This window comes from Oryx dammah, unplaced genomic scaffold, assembly GCF_014754425.2.
Source record: "Oryx dammah isolate SB20612 unplaced genomic scaffold, SCBI_Odam_1.1 HiC_scaffold_1, whole genome shotgun sequence".
NCBI lineage: Eukaryota > Metazoa > Chordata > Mammalia > Artiodactyla > Bovidae > Oryx > Oryx dammah.
Window position 1 is genome coordinate 74,506,535 of NW_024070185.1, and position 18,577 is coordinate 74,525,111.

Below are 18,577 nucleotides of genomic sequence, written 5' to 3' on the forward strand. Positions count from 1 at the left end.
AGCAGCCTGCAGGACTGACTAGAACCCACTCCAGTATTCTTGCCTGAGGAATCCCATGGATAGAGGAGCTTGGTGGGTTACAGTCCATGGGGTTGCAGAGAGTCGGACACGACTGAGCAACTAAACAAGCAAGCAAGCAAGGGCTGTCAGGACATTCCCAGGTGAGAGCTGCCTCACCAGCTGGGACCTTTCATTCCCCACAACTCTGCCCGTGGCCTCCAGGGAGTGCTCCCTCCCCACCAGAAGCAGAAAGTCCCCATCCCAGACACCTCCTCCTGGGAGCTGACCTGCCCGTCCCGACCTCTTCCCTCCTCCAGGCCTGGAAGGGGAGGGGTCCTGGGGTGAGGGTTACCTTCCCAAAGCGGGTCTGTTCCAAGGACTCATGAAATGGTGACGTTTAATGAGAACCCCCCCACCCCCACCCCTGTATATACATCTATAAAAAATTCAAATACAGCAAGTTACCATTGAGTCAGACTAGAAGGGACTGACAGGGCATTAAATACTGTGGGGTGGGAGCAGGAAAGGTGGAGGGTCGTACAAAAACAGGGGCAGAGGTGGGGGGCTGAAAAGTGTGGGCGCTGGGGGAAGGGGATGGCTGGGCCCCCCCAGCATCAGGAGCTTATAATCTGATGGTGGCAACAGAGACCCTGGGACAGACAGGAGGTGGGGACAGGAGGAGAGACTGGAGGTGAGGGGCTCCCCTCAGGCCCCCCAAGGGCTCCTGGGAGCGCTGGCGTTGGAGGGTCCAGCCCCAGGGGGGCAGGATAGGGGCGAGTGGTGGGGTCTTTGGTGGGTGGGTTAGCTGCATGGCCCCCTCCCGTGAGGGAGGGAGGTGGGCCGGCATGGGGTGGCGGGGCCAGGGGAGGGACGGCAGGCCCAGGCCTGCCGGGGTCTCTACAAATTGTGTCTGAAGAGAATGCAGAAGGCTCTCCTGCCCGTGTGCAAAATAGAAACCGGGGTCTTCGGGCTCAGCTCCGGCCTCCTGCTCCTCTGCAGGTGCGCTGGCGTGTCCTCACAGGATGCCGGGCTCTGGGGGGCGAACAGGGCAGGAGGCCATAAGGGAAGCGGCTGGCCCGGGGGTCCCCTCAGGCTCCTCTCTGCCGCCCAGCCTCACTCCACTCACCAGATCAGGAGACTGCTGGCAGTGGTGGCAGCGGCAGCCAGGGCCAGAGTAACAGGGACACTGACGAAGGAGGGCGCCGAGGCTGCCCCGCCGCTGCCCAGCTCCCCGGGGTCACAGATCTTCGTGGTGGGCGGGGGTGCCAGTGAGCTGGTGGTGCTGGTCGTGGTCTCTGGGGAACATGGAGGAAACTCAGGGAAGGGCTGGGCCAGGGCTGGGATTCCTCCCGGATCTGGGGGTCCAGGAGACATGGCTCCTGCCTCCTGTGTCAGACCAGTGCTGCCTCCCTCGTGAGATAGCCCCAGCCTCACCCATCAGGCAGGTCCTTGCTGCTTCCCCCAGGCACACAGATGACCCCTCCATCCAGTGACCCCTGCTGAGAATGTCCAAAGAGTAAGGACAAGGAACAGCAGGGGTTGGACAGACCGAGGGGAGTGTGGCAGCCACACAGGGTTCAGAGAGCCCTAGGGCAGACGCTCCAAGTCCCAGGAGGACAGGAGGCAGCACGAGGTGAGGGGAGGCTCACCGGGGGCCTGGGCCTCAGTGGTCAGGTGTCGTGGCTCCTCCGTCCAGGGCGTCGCGTGGGCAGCCACGCTCCAGTCGCTCCACGTCCCAATCTCGTTGTCCTTGGCCGCCACCTGGATGATATACTCCTTGCCAGCGTAGGCATCTGTGATGGTGTGCGCCGTGCCGTCTGACAGCTCCACCTGCAGCCAGACCACCACGGAGAGGGGCGGGGAGAGGGACGGTGGACCCTGGAGGTCAGGAGAGTGAGGCACCCCCGGGAGACAGGAGGACACTTTGGGGAGGGGAGAGGAGTGAACATACCCCTGGAGGGCATGAGGACTTCCCTGGGGGAGGGAGGGGCTAATGAGAACACCCCTAGAGGAGAGGGGAGACCCCCCACCAGGGAGCGAAGACAGTCCTGAGGGAGATCTTTAAGGAGACCGAAAGCACCCGCACCCCGAGGCGAGAGTCAGCAGGACTGTGCTCACGTCTCCTCTCTGCTGTCACGAAGCTCTCTCACAAGCCCCTGACCTCAGTCCCAGCAGGAGGCAACACGAGGTTGGGGTGAGAGAGGGTTAGTGCGGTGCTGCCCTCTTCCTCCCCCATGAAGAAGCTGTTTAGCGGGAAAGCCACACGCACAGACTTGGAGCTGGGCTGCCCGAGCCCAGATTTCAGCTCCATCCATCCCCTCCTCGCTAGGTGACTTACTTAACTTCCACTTGCCTTGCAGTCCTCATCTGTAAAATGGCGTTAACGATCTCTCTCACAGGGTTGTAATAAGGATGCAGGCACAGGGCGAGGGCCAAACAGACTTCAGCCAGCTCTGTCATTATCACGGGTTCCAACTCGGAGCCCGGGTTCCCAGATGCCCAGCGCACCCACCAGCCTGGCCCCAGCTGGGTCTCTCCCTCAGGGAGGCCTCCAGCCTGAGGCGGAAAAGGGGTGGGGGGCGGTTCCAGGGCAGAGGGACAGCTGCTCCATTTCCTCCTGGAGGCATCACTACCCCGCCTCCGCCTGGCCAGCCCCATCATGCTGGTCTCCCCCACCCTCCAGGCTGGCCTGCCTGTCCGGCGCCCCTCCCAGGCCCAGGCTGGGCTCTGGTTCATCTCAGCGGCACCCGCTGCCTCATTAAGCCGCCTCGTAAACAGGGGCAGCCGGCAGGGGCGGAGGAGGGGCCGCTCTGGGCCACGTCTGGCTTCAGGGCTTTTTTGGTCCCCATTCCAGTCTTCTCCCAGCAAGCCAGGGTCTGGGCTACCTGACCTGACAGCCTGTGAGTACAAGTGTGTGTATGTGTGTGTGTAGCTGGGTCCAAGTGGGGCGGGAAGGCCTCCCAACCCCTCCAGGGTCCGTGGGCCTCAGGTAGGAGGTGTGGGTAGAACCAGAGTCAGTATGGAAGACAGTTTGGACCCAGACCTGGGCTCAGTGAGTCCTACTCTAGCCCTAGAAGATGGGTGGGCCTCAGAGACCCTCCCCTCCTGGAGCTGGAGCCCAGTTCCACCTCTGGTCCCCTCTGGCTCTGCAAAGACTCTCTCTGCTAAGTAGACCCAGCTCATTCAGCTCCTCCCCCTCGCCAGGATTCGACCCTCAGGCCCCCTGCTTTGATTCTGTCCCCCAGATCTTTCCCCAAATGGAGAGAACCATGGGGAGCAGTTCAAATGACCACCTCACTGGCAGGCCTAGGGTGGGCAACCCACCACACCTCTAGTGACGTGGCCTATAAGCCCATGGCTCTCCAGGAAGCCACGTCTCCTAGGCGTGGGCCCTTCTAGTCAGGTTGTCAGTGATCCCTTAATCCACCCCCTTCAGAGAACGGCTCCACAAGTGGCAGGAACTCCCGAATTGCTGGCATCTGCCTTGACTAGGAGGCCTCCCTCCAGTCTGTGGCCACATGGCCTCCAGCCTTCCTGCTGAGTGAGGCCCAGGGCCTAAAGATGCAGGGAACCCACGCTTGTCTCCCGGGTCCATTTTGAGAGCCCCTGCCTGACCTCAGGGCACCCATTCTTGTGTGATTCCTGGCCTGTATCTCTCACTTCCTCCTGAAAAGCCAAGTGATGTTTTTCTCTGCTTGCCCCTCCCCATCATACACCTGCCTCTCCCCAAGACTAAGGACTGCTGCTGCTGCTGAGTCACTTCAGTCGTGTCCGACTCTGTGTGACCCCATAGATGACAGCCCACCAGGCTCCCACATCCCTGGGATTCTCCAGGCAAGAACACTAGAGTGGGTTGCCATTTCCTTCTCCAAAGACTAAAGACTGGGGACAGTCAATGCTGTTCAGAGCAAACCTCAAGTTCAAAAGAACCATATATCTAGCCAACCACCAAGCTGACGTGACATGGAACAGGGCTAACGTGGGCCACAGGCCACACGTATCCTTGCCATGGAACCCACATACTCTGCTCTGCCCATGTCAGCGTGGGGGTCGGTTCTGCCCACGGTGCAGGCCAGTGCGTGGCCTTGGCACGTTAGTCACATGCATGGTGGGAGCATGGTTCCTGCTGGGGACCACGTGTGTGTGTGCATGTTCCCGTGTGTGTGTGGTGGGCAGTGTGCCAGGTCCACGGCAAGGCGTGTGCGCTGCGACGCGCAGGGCTGCTGCCTGTAGCTCGTTAGCAGGGGAGGGGGGCTTGTGAAACTAGACCCTGGTTATTAGCAATGCATTAGTCGCGGGCAGCTGGCCAGGCAGGAGGGACTCCGGACTCTTGTCAGGGAACATATGAGCATATGAGCAGCCTTGTGGGGGCCAGGCCTGCAACCAGGACAGGCGCCCTGGAATTGAATTACATACTTTAAAGGCCAGCTGGGACAGGGGCATGAGGAGATGGGGCTGGAACCAGGTAGACGTGGTGGGGGTACAGGGTGACCCTGAGTGCCAGCCTGGGTTGCCCTGGGGAGCATCCTCCCAGCCCCAGTCCTTGCCTTCAGACCTCCAGCCCTAAGACAGAACCCACAACCCCAGGCTCTCAAGGAGAGAGAAACTCCAGTCTGCCCCAAACCCTTGGCAGATCCCCAGAGCTCTCTCTCATAGCTTGATCAACATCCCAGACAACAGCCTGACCCCGTGCTGCCCCTGTCCACGGCTTGCTTCCTGGCCCAAATCACCTTCTGACCCATAACTTAAAGCTGACACCTAAGCGAGGCTTGACTTTGGAGCCATGACACTAGTCATGGCCTGAACTCACACCCTGGGTTGAGCTTGACTCTATTGCCTGATTCTGACCCCTGGAGCCCATCTGTGAGGACAGGGACCATCCTGTCCCTTGGGTCCAGGCCCAGAGCCTGGTCCAGAGTGTAGGAGAGAGAAGTCTGATCAGGGCTGAAGCCAGAGACAGGAAAAGGGAAACTGCCACCATCTGCCCCCAGCATCTCTCTCCACTATCCTGGGGAGTCACATAGACAGGCGTGTTTGACTGTCCTAATGGGGGTCAATCAGGATGCCCCCAGCCAGCTCCATCCATCCTTCCAGGCCGACCCTCCACCCCAGAAAGCCTCTCCGACTGCTCTCAGGCTTCCCACCGGAACAGCCAGCAGCAAGGACTCCCATGCTGTGTGGCTCTGATTCCGGCTCTCGGGATCCGGGCGGGGCACTCACATGCTGCCACTGGTCCAGGATGAGGGGTCGATAGCGCAGAAAGAACTTGAGAGGAAAGGACTCGGGGTCGGGCCAGGTTGACGGGGTCTGCCACGTCACCTCTAGCCGGCGAGGGTTGCTGGGCACTGGCCGGGCTACCACGTTTTCCGGAGGGTCAGGCTTCACTGTTTAGGAAACACAGCTTTGGTATCACACTGATCTCTTGGAACAACCCCAGCCACCATGACAACCAGCGCACATCGATAATCATTGGTCTCCTCTGTTGTTAGCTTTGGCAACTACTGTTAACAACCATTTCATTCCTTCCACCTTTCACATCCCTGTCATCACCAATGACTGTCACCACAGTCACTGCCACCAGCTCATGATATCAACATCATAAATTTCATCCCAACCCCATCCTCATGATGACCAGCATCCCGATTACTAAGCCGGTGTCATGCTCTATCATGACCCTCCTCAGCGCCCAGATCACCCACTCCTGTACCAGCATCATATACTGCCCCCAAATCTGGCTTTCCACCTCAACTTTTCCAGTTCCCAACTGAGACACGGCCTCCCTTGGAAGACTCTGGGCTTGAAGCTGCTCTGTGGGTCAAGGTTAAAAGACAGTTCACAGGTGCTGCAGATCTGGGTTGGAAGTGGGCTGAGGATCTGATGGAAGCAGCTAAGGGCTGAGGTCATGTAGAGTCTGGCCGAGGATCCAGCCATGGCAGGGGTGTGGGCGGAGGCAAAGGGTCTGGCTGGGATGGGACAGGGGCAGGCAGGGGGTCTGGTTGGGATGGGGGCTGGGAGGAGGGCGGTCTCTGTCCCAGTCCTGTCTCCTATTCTGACACCTCATTCATCACAGGCCGTAAGGAAGCCATTAGCGTGGTTGTGGGGGGCGTGGATTGGAGGCTGCAGCTGCACAAGGGTCTGGCCCGGCCTGCCCCCCTCCCCCTCCTGCATGCTCTGGGAGCCAGAGAGATGAGAAGAGCTGCTGGAGAGGCCTCTCGGCCCCAGCAGGTAAAGGGCATCCACTCAAATGTTCACAGGTGTGTACATGCCATGCGTGGACGTACATGTTATACATTCCACACACATCTGGGCAGACACTCATGAACATCCCCACGTGTGCTCATACACACTTCTGGCAAACATCCACTTACACACTCCCACTGCAGGATGCAGCAGGGAGCCCCTCCCTCCCCGCAATCCCCACGCACCGATGGTGAACTCATCAAAGGTGATGGCTGTGGCATTGTGGCCCAGGGCATTGCTGACACTTATCGAGACCTTGTACTTGACGGTGGAGAACAGGTGCATGTAGCGGATGTGGCAGCGGTTCTTGACGGCCGGGTCCTTCTCACAGACCATCATTTTGGAGCCGTGCCTGGGGAGGGGTGAAGCCCAGGCACCATCACCAACCTCAAGGATCAGGCAGGGTGGAGGCTGGGAGAAGGTCAAGCCCAAGGCTGGGCTACAGGGTGTGGATGGAGGGCATGGAGGGGGCCCGGGAGAGGTCAGGGTTGAACCGGGTCCTGGGTATGTCTACTCACAGCACAGTCACATTGAAGGTGTTGGGGATGTAGGTGGGAGTGGGCAGATGCCAGCTGCAGTAGAAGCCCTTGGGATAAGTGTTGGAGCGGCAGCTGAGCACAGGCTCCCGCGGTGGCACTGGGGGGAAGGGGCGAGGACAGCACGGTCAGGGCGTTCCTGAGCCCCCCAGTCCCTGGTGCAAGTGTGGGGACAGGTGGGCCCCAAAACCCCAGCTCTCCCTCTTCAACCCAACAGCAATGCCAGAGGTGGGGGTGGGAAGTGCTGTCAGCGAGGGTCTGAGGCTTCCCAGGCCACAGAGAGCCAGATGTTTAATTAAAGAAAAACAAGGGCTGTATGGAGAGGGAGCCCCCCCTCCACCTGCTCAATGGAGGCGGGAACCATGGGGAGCAGGGGGCTGCGGGCCTCAGCTCATCAATCACGGGACGGAGGTGATGTCTGGAGGAACTGGCCCCAGCCCCACGTCTCCTGCCACTTTTCGTCCATCTCCAGAGGGAGACTGCAACAGAGGTCAAGGGTGGGGGGCTCCACCGGGTCCTCTGGTTGCTGGGGTGATCAGGGTGCACTCCCAGCCGAAGACACATTCCAGGCTTCCCCTCAGAAGAGAAGAAGGAACACAAGACAGCCCTGGGGGCGCCACGCAAATGACAGCACTGTTCACGCGCATGTATGTGTTACATGTGTGTGTGTGACGTGAGTGACATGTGATGGAATGTGGGAATGTATGTAGGCGGGTCTGTATATGCAGCTCACACCACATGCCTACACGTGTGACTGTGTGCGTGTGTGTTGTTCCGTTGGCATGTACTCACCCCAGCCCCAGTCCCCAAGAAGCCGGTTATACAGTCAGCAGCTGCCTTACTCTGGGGACCGCAGAGGGCCAGAGAGGGCTGGGGACATGCCTGGGGTCACACAGCAAGCCGGAGCCAGTGCCAAGCAGCAGGATGGGAATACCCACTGGCATGACCACACCTACGTACTTGGGAAGTCCTCCCTGTGTCCTAACCACTCTTTTTGCTGCTGTGAGCACTCAGCCCAGCTGTCCCACCCTCGGGTGTTGGGTAAGGCGTGAGGACAGCCGGCTCAGGTTCCTGGAAGGAGGCAGTTTCTGTGATCTGACCCAGGCAAGGAATGTCCGTCCACAGCTCCGGGGATACTGACACCTCCCTTCTGTGCCCTCCCACCCCGCCCCCTGCCTGACAGGTGGACAGGAAGCGGGAGGGGGCAGCTCAAGAAGCCAGGGATGGTGAAGGGGAGGGCATGTCTACGCCTGCTGAGTGGCTGTGGTGATACACGGCGAACTGTGGGCTCTCATCCAGGGTGCACGTGATTATGAGTGACTCTGTGTGATTTCATGTTCATGCCCAGTATGTGTGAGGTATGTATGTGCTCAGACCCCCAGGGAGCGATCCAGCTCTGCAGCAGGAGTGATGAGGGCGTCAGACGGGCACGAGGGGAGCTCAGGAGTGATGAGGGGGCCAGAGGGGCGTGAGGGGAGCTCAGGATTGATGAGGGGGCCAGAGGGGGATGAGGGGAGCTCAGGAGTGATGAGGGGGTCAGAAGGACATTAGAGGAGCTCGAGAGCAATGAGGGGTGTCAGAGGGGCATGAGGCCAGCTGAGGAGTGATGAGGGGGTCAGATAGGCATGAGAGCAGATCAGGAGTGATGAGGGGGTCAGAGTGGCACGACAGCAGCTTGTGTGTAGCAGGCAGAGTGGGCGACGGTGTGGGCTGAGATGTCTCCAGCCCCAGGCCTGCAGGGAGAGTTGGGGGCCAGTGGAGCCTGCATAACGGGCAACCTGCCTGCTGCCCACTGCGGTCTGTCTCCCCTGGGAAGCCTTCCTGGCCCTGAGTTCATCTTGTGTCTGTCCTGTGTTCATCCTGTGTGCCTCACATATCCCTTGCCTATCTGCCCAGGGGCATAGAGGCATGGGGGTGGGGTGGGGGGGGGCGGCCAAGGACACAGGAAGTGCCTTGTGGGGACCTGTGGGCCAGGCCAGAGCTGGCAGTCACCCCAGGAGGAAAGGACATTCCGAGGTCGGCTGAGAAGCCTCCACTCCCCCCTGCACCCCGCCCCACCCTCCCTTAGCCCAGGCTTCAAAGGAGAGGGCGCTGGGGGGGTGAGGACTGAAGCCTGCAGAGTCAGCTCCCTGCCACCTGGGACTCTGGAGGGCAGAGCAGGGACGGACTCGCCTCCCCATTGACCAGCTCCCTCCGTTCCCCTCTGACCATCCTCCCCCCTCAGACGAGCCTCCTCTCAAACCTCCCCCTCAAATCAGTTCCCCTCTCTGACTGGCTGACTGGGCAGGTCATGGGGGGCGTTTGGGGGGGGGAGCAGGGCTTTGTCTGTCATCTGGCTACTCCTGCCTGGCCCTGGGCCCTGAGTAGGGAAGGGCTTGGGTTTCCTGACAGGGACCAGGTTTCTCAGAGGGAAAAGGAGGAAAGAAAAACAAAGAAAAGGAAGAAAAGGAGTGACTCGCTGCAGCTGGAGCCCAGCTGAGGGACTGGGTGGGTGGAGGTGGGGTGCTGTGAGAGACCAAGTGTGAGGTTGTGGGACAGTGTGCAATTAGGAGGCCTGTTGTGAGTGTGCTGCACGTCAGGGGAGAAGCTGTTTGTGAGAGACTGCAGTTGTGAGGCGGCGTGTGGAACTCTGATGGGCTTCCTGTGTGTGACTGGGAGTCCGGGCAGCTGTGTCACCACGACTGGACGTGTGTGGCCGGATGACCGTGTTTGTGTGGGACTCGGGGTGAGGCTGTGCGATGTGGGGACTGTTCAACAACATGTCTGAGGCCGCGTGGCCAAGGTCCTCTGTACAGAGGCATGTAAACGCGCTATTGTGTGTGAGACAGTGATAGCAAGACCACGGACCTGCGACGCTGTGTGAGAGACAGACTTGAAGCCTGAAGGTGTTTTTCAAACCGTGGGTGTGGGAAGGTGCCCAGTGTGTTCACACATTTAGCAGAACACACCGTTTGAGAGCATGTGCGTGAGCCGAAGCCCGTGCGCATGCGTGTCACGTTATCACAAACACGCACGCTCCGGGGTGCCCAGACCTCCTGAGTCGCCCCTGTGGGGGCTCCTGAGATGCCCAAACGACGGCACCAGCCTGCAGTAGGGCGTCCGAGCGCCCCATGCGGGGCCGCGTGTGCGTGTGCATGCGTGCGTGTACCCTCGCTGGCCCAGGGTTTGTTTGTTTTCCTCCTAATTGGCTTGTTTTTCCATGTCCAGCCCACCAAACCGCATGTTTTTCCTCTCATCTCGCCAGCCCGCCTGGGCTGGAGCCCCCGGCACGCATGAGGCCTGCCCAACGGCTCAGAGAGGAGGAGGGGCAGGCTGCCCACGCCCCTGGCCAGGCCAGATCAGGCCAGGCAGGGCGGGGTGACCCTTCCAGCTCCAGCCCTCCCGGGCCGCACCCACACTACTCCTCCTCTTGCCTGGGCATTCAGGGCCCGTGGCCCATCCTAACCTTATCTCGTGACATCTCTTCTGGACTCCCAAATGCCCACCTTCCACCCATCTTTTCTCTCCCCAACTTCTTCAACCATGGGCTGTTCTTTCCTTCCCAGCAAACAGAACTGAGGAGGAAGCGATGCTGAACTGAGGGGGGACTAGAGTTCCTGTCTTGACCAATCAAACACGAATATTTTAAAACTGGACAAGGAACTGTCTATTTAAAATTAGTCAGTCTCTGATTTATTTCAGCCTAAAATCAGAATGACATGGAATTAGCAGTGTCTAGGGAAACAAAAGGATGCTACTAAAAGAAACCTTGTGATCCTGTTTCCTAATGTGTGTGTTGGTGGGGGGGTGTCCTTTCATCACCTTGGGTAGGGGCCTCTTTAGAAGGGGGTGTGATCATCTGCCCGAGGGCAGAAAGGTGGGTCAAGAGGAAGCAGTTCAGGGATCAGCCTGGTTAAGGGGACTTACAACAGAATATTTTTATGATCAGGTTCCCTTGGAAATAGAGACACAAAAATCTTACATGTTTAAGATAAATATTAAATAATTTTTAGTCTGAATGGCCCACAAATCAGGGGTAACTCTGTCCTGTTCTCTGAAAGCTGGTGAGAAGGATAATTTGATATTGAATGTTGCCAAACCCGGTCTCTTGTTACTAATATAAAGTGACTGAAATGATCATGATTAATGTCCCCTGTTCCTCTGACCAACCCTAGAAGGAAACAAGGCAATGTGAGATAAGTACCTGATAACTAATGCTACAGCCAATTCACGGCCAGCACCCCTCTGACAGGCAGGGCCTGAAGAGTGGTCAGCGCTATATATAAAAAGTCTGGGCTCTGGTCACAAAGAGCAGCTGTGGGCATGGCCTGTGGGCATGGCTACCGGCATTACTTCTAGACCCAATCTCCCTTCAGTGACCTCTCAAAGAAAAGCAAGTAATTGGGAATGAGGGCCGGAGTCACCCAGGCCTGGCCATCACAGCCAGCTTTGTCCATCAGAAGCCTTCTGGGGCTCAAGCTGATAAGACACGGGTGTGGGTGACTTGTGCCAAGTTGGCCTCATCCTCCTTTGCATGCCACTCAGCATGTGGCCTCTTTCCCCACAGGAGGGACCAGGGCTAGGCTGCAGGGTCCACTTCTGATGCACCCTGTGGTGGGCCAGGGAAGACTCCAGTGGGCAGGAGTCACTCCACCCTGGGCTTGCGACTAAGACGTTTGGTTATGACTGCCGTCTCTCCACTTTAAACATGTAAAAAGGCTTTTCTGTGGGGAAAGGAACATCCCTACCAAAACATACTTTCCCCTCTCCTCTGGCCCCACTGATGGGTCAGTGTTTTTGTGAAGGATGCTGAGCAACCCTTCAGCCTAACATTTCCCACGGTTGTCCACACCTATCGCCTGACAATGGGGCAAGGACCCGCTCTCAGGCCCCTCAAGCATCTCTTCTCCTCGGCAGATCGGCAGCTCCGAGGGAGTAAGTAGAGTGGGGTATATCGCCCAAATGGGATGAGGCCAGAGAAGCCTGAATCCTTGCCTCAAGAAGAAAAGAAATGAAACTATGTTCAGAGTATTTATTCTGTCAGTTGATGCCTCCAGCTGAGCACCAAGGACCTGCCCAGCTGACCCTCAGCAACACTGATAACCTCCTCCTCCGGAGCTTCCTAACACCGCTTCTGAATCGCACTCACTTGCTTCCCCTTCTCCCTTCCTGCCGGGCTCCTTCTGATCTCTCATCTCTTTTGTGGCTCATTTCCTTCGATCAACCCCTTTTACAGCGATGGTCTTCAGGGCTCGGTCCTGGGTCATCTTCTCTCTTCATCCCACAGTCTCACCCTTGACCATCTCATCCCCTCCCAAAGAATTAATGCTGACAACCACCCCCTTCTCAATTTCCATCTCTAGCACAGGCCTCTCCCTGAGTCCCAGAACCTCAGATCCATTGGCTACCAGCCATCTACTCCTAGTTGTCCCCCAGGGACCAAAACCCAACATCTACAGCAGATGGTGCCGCAGATCCCTCACCCGCACCCGCTGACCGCCTCTGCAGTTATTTGCCTAAGAGCTTTCTTTGGCCACCAAAACCTGCATTGCCTGCCGGGGCATCAGGCCAAAAGTGCTGGGGAATGAAAGCCTCCCTGCCCCCGCCCCCACTCCTCAGTGTGTAAGCATCCGGGCTCCCTCAGCCCTCAGGCAGGAGAACTCCAAGGCACTTGCCCTGCCTCCTCAGCTTCTAGAGCTCCCCCAGCAGGGTGGGCTCCAGCCACCCAGAAGCAATGGCTAGGTAACTCCCTCTTTATTGGCTAACGTCACTTCCTTTTCTCTATCATTCTCCCATGCCATAATGATGTTTCTGTCACCTGCCAAATAAACTACTTGCCTGTGAACTATCATCTTGGGTTCTGATTCCAGGGAAAGCCAAACTGAGACACCGCATGAACAGAACACACTGCCTCCTCCTCCCGCTGACCCCTGCACCTTGTCTCCGTTGCAGCAATCGGTCCTACCAGCTGTCTTGACTCCACTGTCCACTCTCCCACTCTCCCTACCTCTGATCCATCAGCGACTGCTGGAGGCAAAATCATTCTTCTCAGCTTCCCAACCCCATGTTCCAGTCCCAGGTCTTCCTCCACTCTCTTGCATCCGAGCAACAGCCTCCTTCCTGCCCCTTGCTTTGCCCACCCACCTGCCAGCCCTGCAGCATAGTGAGAAAGATCTTTTAACAACATGACCCTGATCATGTCCCTCCCCTCCTTCAGCTCCCTTCTGCCATTTACACCAACCCAAGTGGCCTTCCCAGGCCCTTTCAGCCTCTGTGGACTATGATCACATTCAGCTCTCGGCCAGAAAGAACTTTTTCAATGTATCTTCCAAATTCCCCAAGTCTCCACGTGCCTCCCATTCCAGGAAGCCTTCCTTCTTCCCCAGGGCCTCCTAGACTGTCCACACCTCTCCCAGCATCACCAGATATCCCATTTTCTCCCCCAAGGCCCTCGCAGCCAGCCCCTGGGAGAGCATGCACTGGAACGAGGCCAACCCAGCTCGGAGCTGTGACCTAGGATTCCTCCCACCAGGCCCCACATGGGCAGTGCCCTGCCAGCCCTCCTGAGCCCATCTTGTCGTAGGGGATAGGATTTCTGGGTCTCAAAGACCTCCAGTGGAGGGTGGATACCAGTGCAAAATGCCAGAGGTCTGCACTCAGGGGGCGACACTGGGCTCAGAGGTCGGAACAATAGGCTTAGACAAGGTCAGAGGACAGGGGTCAGGACCTCCACCACCACCAGGAAGGGGATGTGATCTGGGCCAAGGGTCTGGGCCTCACGGACTCCCCCACTAAGTGAAGTGGGGGGTCACACGAGGGGTTGGGAGTCACACTTACAGCCCACATGGAGAAGCACCTGGTGGCGCAGGTGCCAGGAGTCGCGGTGGAAGCAGGCGTAGAGGCCGCCGTGGCCCAGCTCCAGGCTCTGGAGCACGAGCTGAGAGCCGTTGAGCAGGTCAGGGGCCAGGTCTGTGCCATTCACCCGCCACGTCACCGCCGCGTCCCAGCTGGCGGTCCCACACGGCAGAGTCACGTCTGAGCCCAGGCGCTCGTACTGCACGTGGGGAGTCTCTGTAGGGGGTGGGGAGGGCACAAGGCAGAAGTCACAGGTCACAGCCTGGCCCAGCACTTCCAGATGATAGCGACAGCAGGCGCCCTGAGGCTCAGGGTGCGAGTGTCTTGGGGAGACAAGGCATCTGCAAAATTCCTTCATGGCACGCAAGGGCACAAGTAAGTGTCTCCAAACTTGGATGTGTGCGTCCGGGGACCGTGTGTGTGACTGGGCGATGCTGTATGCGTGTATGAGAGAGAGTTTGTGTAGAGTGCTGGGACAGAAGACCTAAGTCACCTCCAGTCACCAGGTCCTTTTGAAAGTTCTCCTGACCCCCCAAACCCCAGCCTCCCGCCACCAAGAGGCCCAGCCCCAGTCACTGATATCTGCTAGCCAGGCAAGCTGAGCCAAGGGGCCCCCTCTTGAACTCCTTCCTCTGTCTCTTCCCTTTTCTTCATCCTCCCCATCCTTGTTTTTGTGTCCTGCCCTTCTCCCTCTCCCCGACAACTCTGAACCCCTGACAAGGCCCTGTCCCCCAGCGGTCCAGGGCAGCAGAAGGAGGAAGAGTGGGCACAGGAGCCCTAGGGACCTCCTGGCAGCTGTCAACACGGTGGTGAGGCAGGAACTGCATGGGGTGCGGGTGCGGGTGGGGAAGCCCAGGGACTGCGGGAGCTCTGACCATGCCTCTCCTGCCCCCAGGAGGGGCCTGTCAGAGCCCACAGCAAAGCCCAGCCCTGGCCTCAGCCGCCCAGGCATGATGGACAGAGCCCAGGAGACTGGAGCGGAAGGGCGGAGGGGGCAACTGTCGAGAGGAGAGCGAGGTGGGGAGGCAGTGAGACAAAGTCCTGGACACTGACCTCCAGACATGGCCGAGCAGCAGGGCATGGGGAGACACAGGCCTGCCCTCCTCATCCCGCCCCCCAGCCTGGAAGGATAGATGCTTCCCCAGACCTGTAGTTCTGTGTAGTGAGGGTGGGAGGGGCAGAGCAAGGGGGGTGGGGGGGCTGCGGGATCCCTCGTTAACACTCCCTCGGTCTCCCCTCCAGAGAGCCACCCCGCTGAGTTGGGGGATTTTCAGAGGCAATTCCTGTTAACGAGCCAATTAAGTTGGGCCAGTGGCCTCTTAATTAGACTTGTTAACACCACCGGGGCCACAGGAGGTAGGGATCCCCCTATGCTGCCAGCGGCCCCCTTCCCCTCCCTCACACACCTCTCCCCAGCCCTGCTTTTCTCTGGGCTGGAACATCTGTCCCCAGTTGCTGCCTCTGTGGCCCTCCCCAGGCCAGGATCCCTGTGTGTCTGCAGGGCCCTGTTCTGCCCCTCTCTGAGCCTCTCTGTCCCTGTCAAAGGAGAGGGAAGCAGGAAACCCCGCCAGCCCTGACCACTCGTCCGTGGGGCCTGGGACCAGCCGAACAGAGGATGAACAGGCGGAAGGGTGGCGGCTCGGGGTGGGGGGAGGACCTTGGAGGCCGCAGCTGTGAGGCTAGAGCAGAGATTGACTGGGGGCCTCCCTCTGACCAGAGGCCCAGGGTCCAGGGCTCAAGCCATAGAGCCGCCCCCAGTCCACCAGCCCTAGCCCCCGAGCCCCCCTCCAGCCTCCCTTCCAAAAACCTGGAGCTTCCAGGAAGCAGGCCAAGCCCCTCTCTCTGCACACCGCCCCGCCCCCCAGCAGAGATTCTGTATCCAGCTGCCTGAGGAGGAGGCTGAAAACTGACCGTCGGGGGGTCAGGAAGACTGCGGGGAGAGGGGCATGGTCATTACGGTCCCAAGGGCTCTGCACCGACACTGACCAATAGAGGCTCAGAACTCACGTGGCCCCAGCATGGCTCACTAATACCGGGGCAGGCAGGAACAGCCACGAGAGAAGGACACCCACCCGACGGCACAACAGATGTGATGGCAGTGGGGTAATACAGAGCAGGGAAACCCTGTCTGCCTCACAAAGGAAACGGAAACACACAATCTGACAACAACGACAAACCAACCATGGAAGGGCAGGGCAGGAGTAGAAGCATGACAACACAATGAGATGACCACCGCAGGCCACAGCGCAGAGGCAGGGGAAAACGTGAGGCGGCTGTCACGGCGCCACGACCGCTGTAGGGACACCACAGCAGCAATACACACGGCCACGCCACAGCCCCAAAGATGGCAGTGATTCAATCCTTCGTCCCTGGACAGCTCCCCCAACCCCCAGCCCCACGGGCGCCCCTCCTGATGTGCTGTCCATTTCAGAAATTAAATCAAGCCGCAGGGGGAGGATGGGGTTCTTGGCCCTGACGCAGTGACAAATGCTCCGAAGGAATCAGCTGTGAAAAGGTTGTTAGAAGCCAGGATAAGAGACAGAGACAGGATGAGGTCATGGACACGGGGAACGCACAGGGACAGAGCCGACGGCTCCCTCACACCTGTGCACACAGGCTCACATGGGGACCACATGCCGGAAACAGTCCCCCCTCCAGGGCGTCCTAAGCAACTTCACATCACCACACACATAGGATGAGGACCGTCACCGTAAGAAGAGCACGCACACACGGGACAACCGTCCACAGGTCAAGGACACACTGGGACACTGTCCCATGGCAGGGACGTGATGATGACATACGTGTAGAGGAATGGCACTGTCAGCGAGAGGCACAGTAACACACGGACACATGGTCTCACACACAGAGACACAAACACACAGAGAGCAGACACAAAGAGAAACAATCAGGCAGGGCGGAAAGTCTCAGCCACAAGGACACAACTCAGTCTCAGTCACAGGCCACAGTCACATACCGGCCACGTCACACACAAGGATATGACCACACAGAAATGCACTCCAACAGGGACACAGCCTCACCCACACAAGAACACAGTCCAGTGCACAAGGACAGTCTCACACCCAAAGATGCAGCCTACATCCCCACACAGGGCAGGGGCCAGGCCACTGGGAGAGGCCACCGGCAGGCCTGGGCTGGTCGGGTCAATGCAGGAGCCCCTGGCATACGCCGACTGCAGGTGGGGCTCAATGGGCTGGCCTGGTGGTTCCTTGAGACCCTACCCACTGGGGAGCAGCCCTGAGATAGGCCAGGATCTCTTTGGGCCTCGGCATTGGGTTCACAAGGAAGAGGCCATAGGAGCCTTGACCTACTAAACTCTTTGAACCCACAGCCTTGAGGGTCATGGAGCTCAGTCATCTGGGCCTGCTATGTGCCTGGGCCCTACCTTCTCTGCTTCTACCTGGGCCAGCTGAGGTGGGGGGCAGGACACAGCCGAGGGGGGAGCTCCCTACACTTGGAGCCTCATTCGAGGAGTTTTGAGGTCAGAACTTGGGCTCATGTGGCCACCTGAAGTGCTGCCTCCAATGCAGATGGGCTAGGGGTCACGTGGTCACCCTTCCCAGCAGGGGTGCAGCTCCATGCAGTCTCTGCTCTTCGTGTTTGTGTCCCTGTGAGGCGGACACAGCTTGCACTGGACAAGTGGTCGGGGAATGGGGGAGGCTATCAATGGCCCCGCCTGGGCACCCCCTCACCCCTTCAGCCATCCCATCTCACTGGTGGGCCAGCCTTCTCCCACCTGCCCATCCCCTCAGCATGTTCTGGGGCTACCATCCCTGTCCCAGTATTCCTTCTAGGATAAGCGAGGGGCTTTCTTACCCACTGTCTCTCCCAGTGCCTCCCACTGCACCCCCCATAAACCTGAAGGGACCCCACTTCACCAGGCCCTGCCCCTGCTGCTGCTGCTGCTGCTGCCAAGTCGCTTCAATTGTGTCCGACTCTGTGCGACCCCATAGACGGCAGCCCACCAGGCTCCCCCGTCCCTGGGATTTTCCAGGCAAGAACACTGGAGTGGGTTGCCATTTCCTTCTCCAATGCATGAAAGTGAAAAGTGAAAGTGAAGTTGCTCAGTTGTGTCCGACTCTTAGCGACTCCATGGACTGCAGCCTACCAGGCTCCTCTGTCCATGGGATTTTCCAGGGAAGAGTACTGGAGTGGGGTGCCATTGCTTTCTCCGGTCCTCTTCTTTATCAGCCCACAATTAATGTCATTGTAAATGGTAAATAGAAATCTGAAAAAATCCATTTTTGCTCAGAATTTTTCATTATAGAGGCTGATTTTAACTAGACCAATATATGGTAATTACTAGAATTCTGCTATCATGTCATTAACCCGCATTTAAGCATAGAAAAGTTAGCCGCCCTCAATGTAGTTCCTCAGTTGTGTCCAACTCTTTGTGACCCCGTAAACTGTAGCCCACCAGGCTCCTCTCATCCTTGGAATTCTCCAAGTAAGAATACTGGAAGGGTTTCCATGCCTTCCTCCACGGGCTCTTCCTGACCCAGGGATCAAACCCGGGTCTCCTGCATGGAAGGCAGATTTTTTACCATCTACTCCACCTGTACCCTGTATCCACACTAGTGGGAAGAGGATCAGACAATGCCATCAGCATGAAACCACTCAGCAGTGACTGGGGGGTTGTGCTTATGGGACAATGTCAGTGGGCCACCCCGTGTATCAGTCACACGACTCATGTTCATGTGTGACAATGCCAGCACATGGCAGTATGTGGCTCCTGGGTGGGTGCGTACAGTTATGCCAGAGAGGGTCCTGCTCAGCTCTGGGAGCGCCCCTTGTCCCCCGCCCACCCAGCACTCACCCTGCGGACTGTGTCTCTGGGCGTAGACCACGGCAGCAGCAGCAGCAAGCACGGCACAGCAGGCCCACGGGACCGGAGCAGCCATCTGCTGGGAAAAAAGTGGGCGGCGGGGAAAGGGACAGCATCAGCCCAG

General features: G+C 58.5%; 1 protein-coding gene across 8 annotated transcripts in view; it reads right to left on the bottom strand.

Annotated features, from left to right (window-relative positions):
- Positions 1-379: 379 nt before the first annotated feature.
- LOC120866450 (ciliary neurotrophic factor receptor subunit alpha) overlaps positions 380-18,577 on the bottom strand; it is a 37,895-nt gene continuing 19,697 nt past the window's right edge. For 6 of the 8 annotated variants that reach the window (XM_040244224.1, XM_040244201.1, XM_040244214.1 and 3 more), the window contains 8 exons: positions 18,445-18,529; positions 13,593-13,826; positions 6,759-6,876; positions 6,426-6,592; positions 5,221-5,384; positions 1,650-1,830; positions 1,127-1,295; positions 380-1,032 (listed from right to left, as the gene is read on the bottom strand). In XM_040244224.1, the coding sequence (XP_040100158.1) occupies position 1,032; positions 1,127-1,295; positions 1,650-1,830; positions 5,221-5,384; positions 6,426-6,592; positions 6,759-6,876; positions 13,593-13,826; positions 18,445-18,529 (1,119 nt within the window). In that variant the 3' untranslated portion in view covers positions 380-1,031. Of the gene's footprint in view, positions 1,033-1,126; positions 1,296-1,649; positions 1,831-5,220; positions 5,385-6,425; positions 6,593-6,758; positions 6,877-13,592; positions 13,827-18,444; positions 18,533-18,577 lie in introns of those variants that run through there. The other 2 variants (XM_040244204.1, XM_040244256.1) reach the window with 2 other exon arrangements.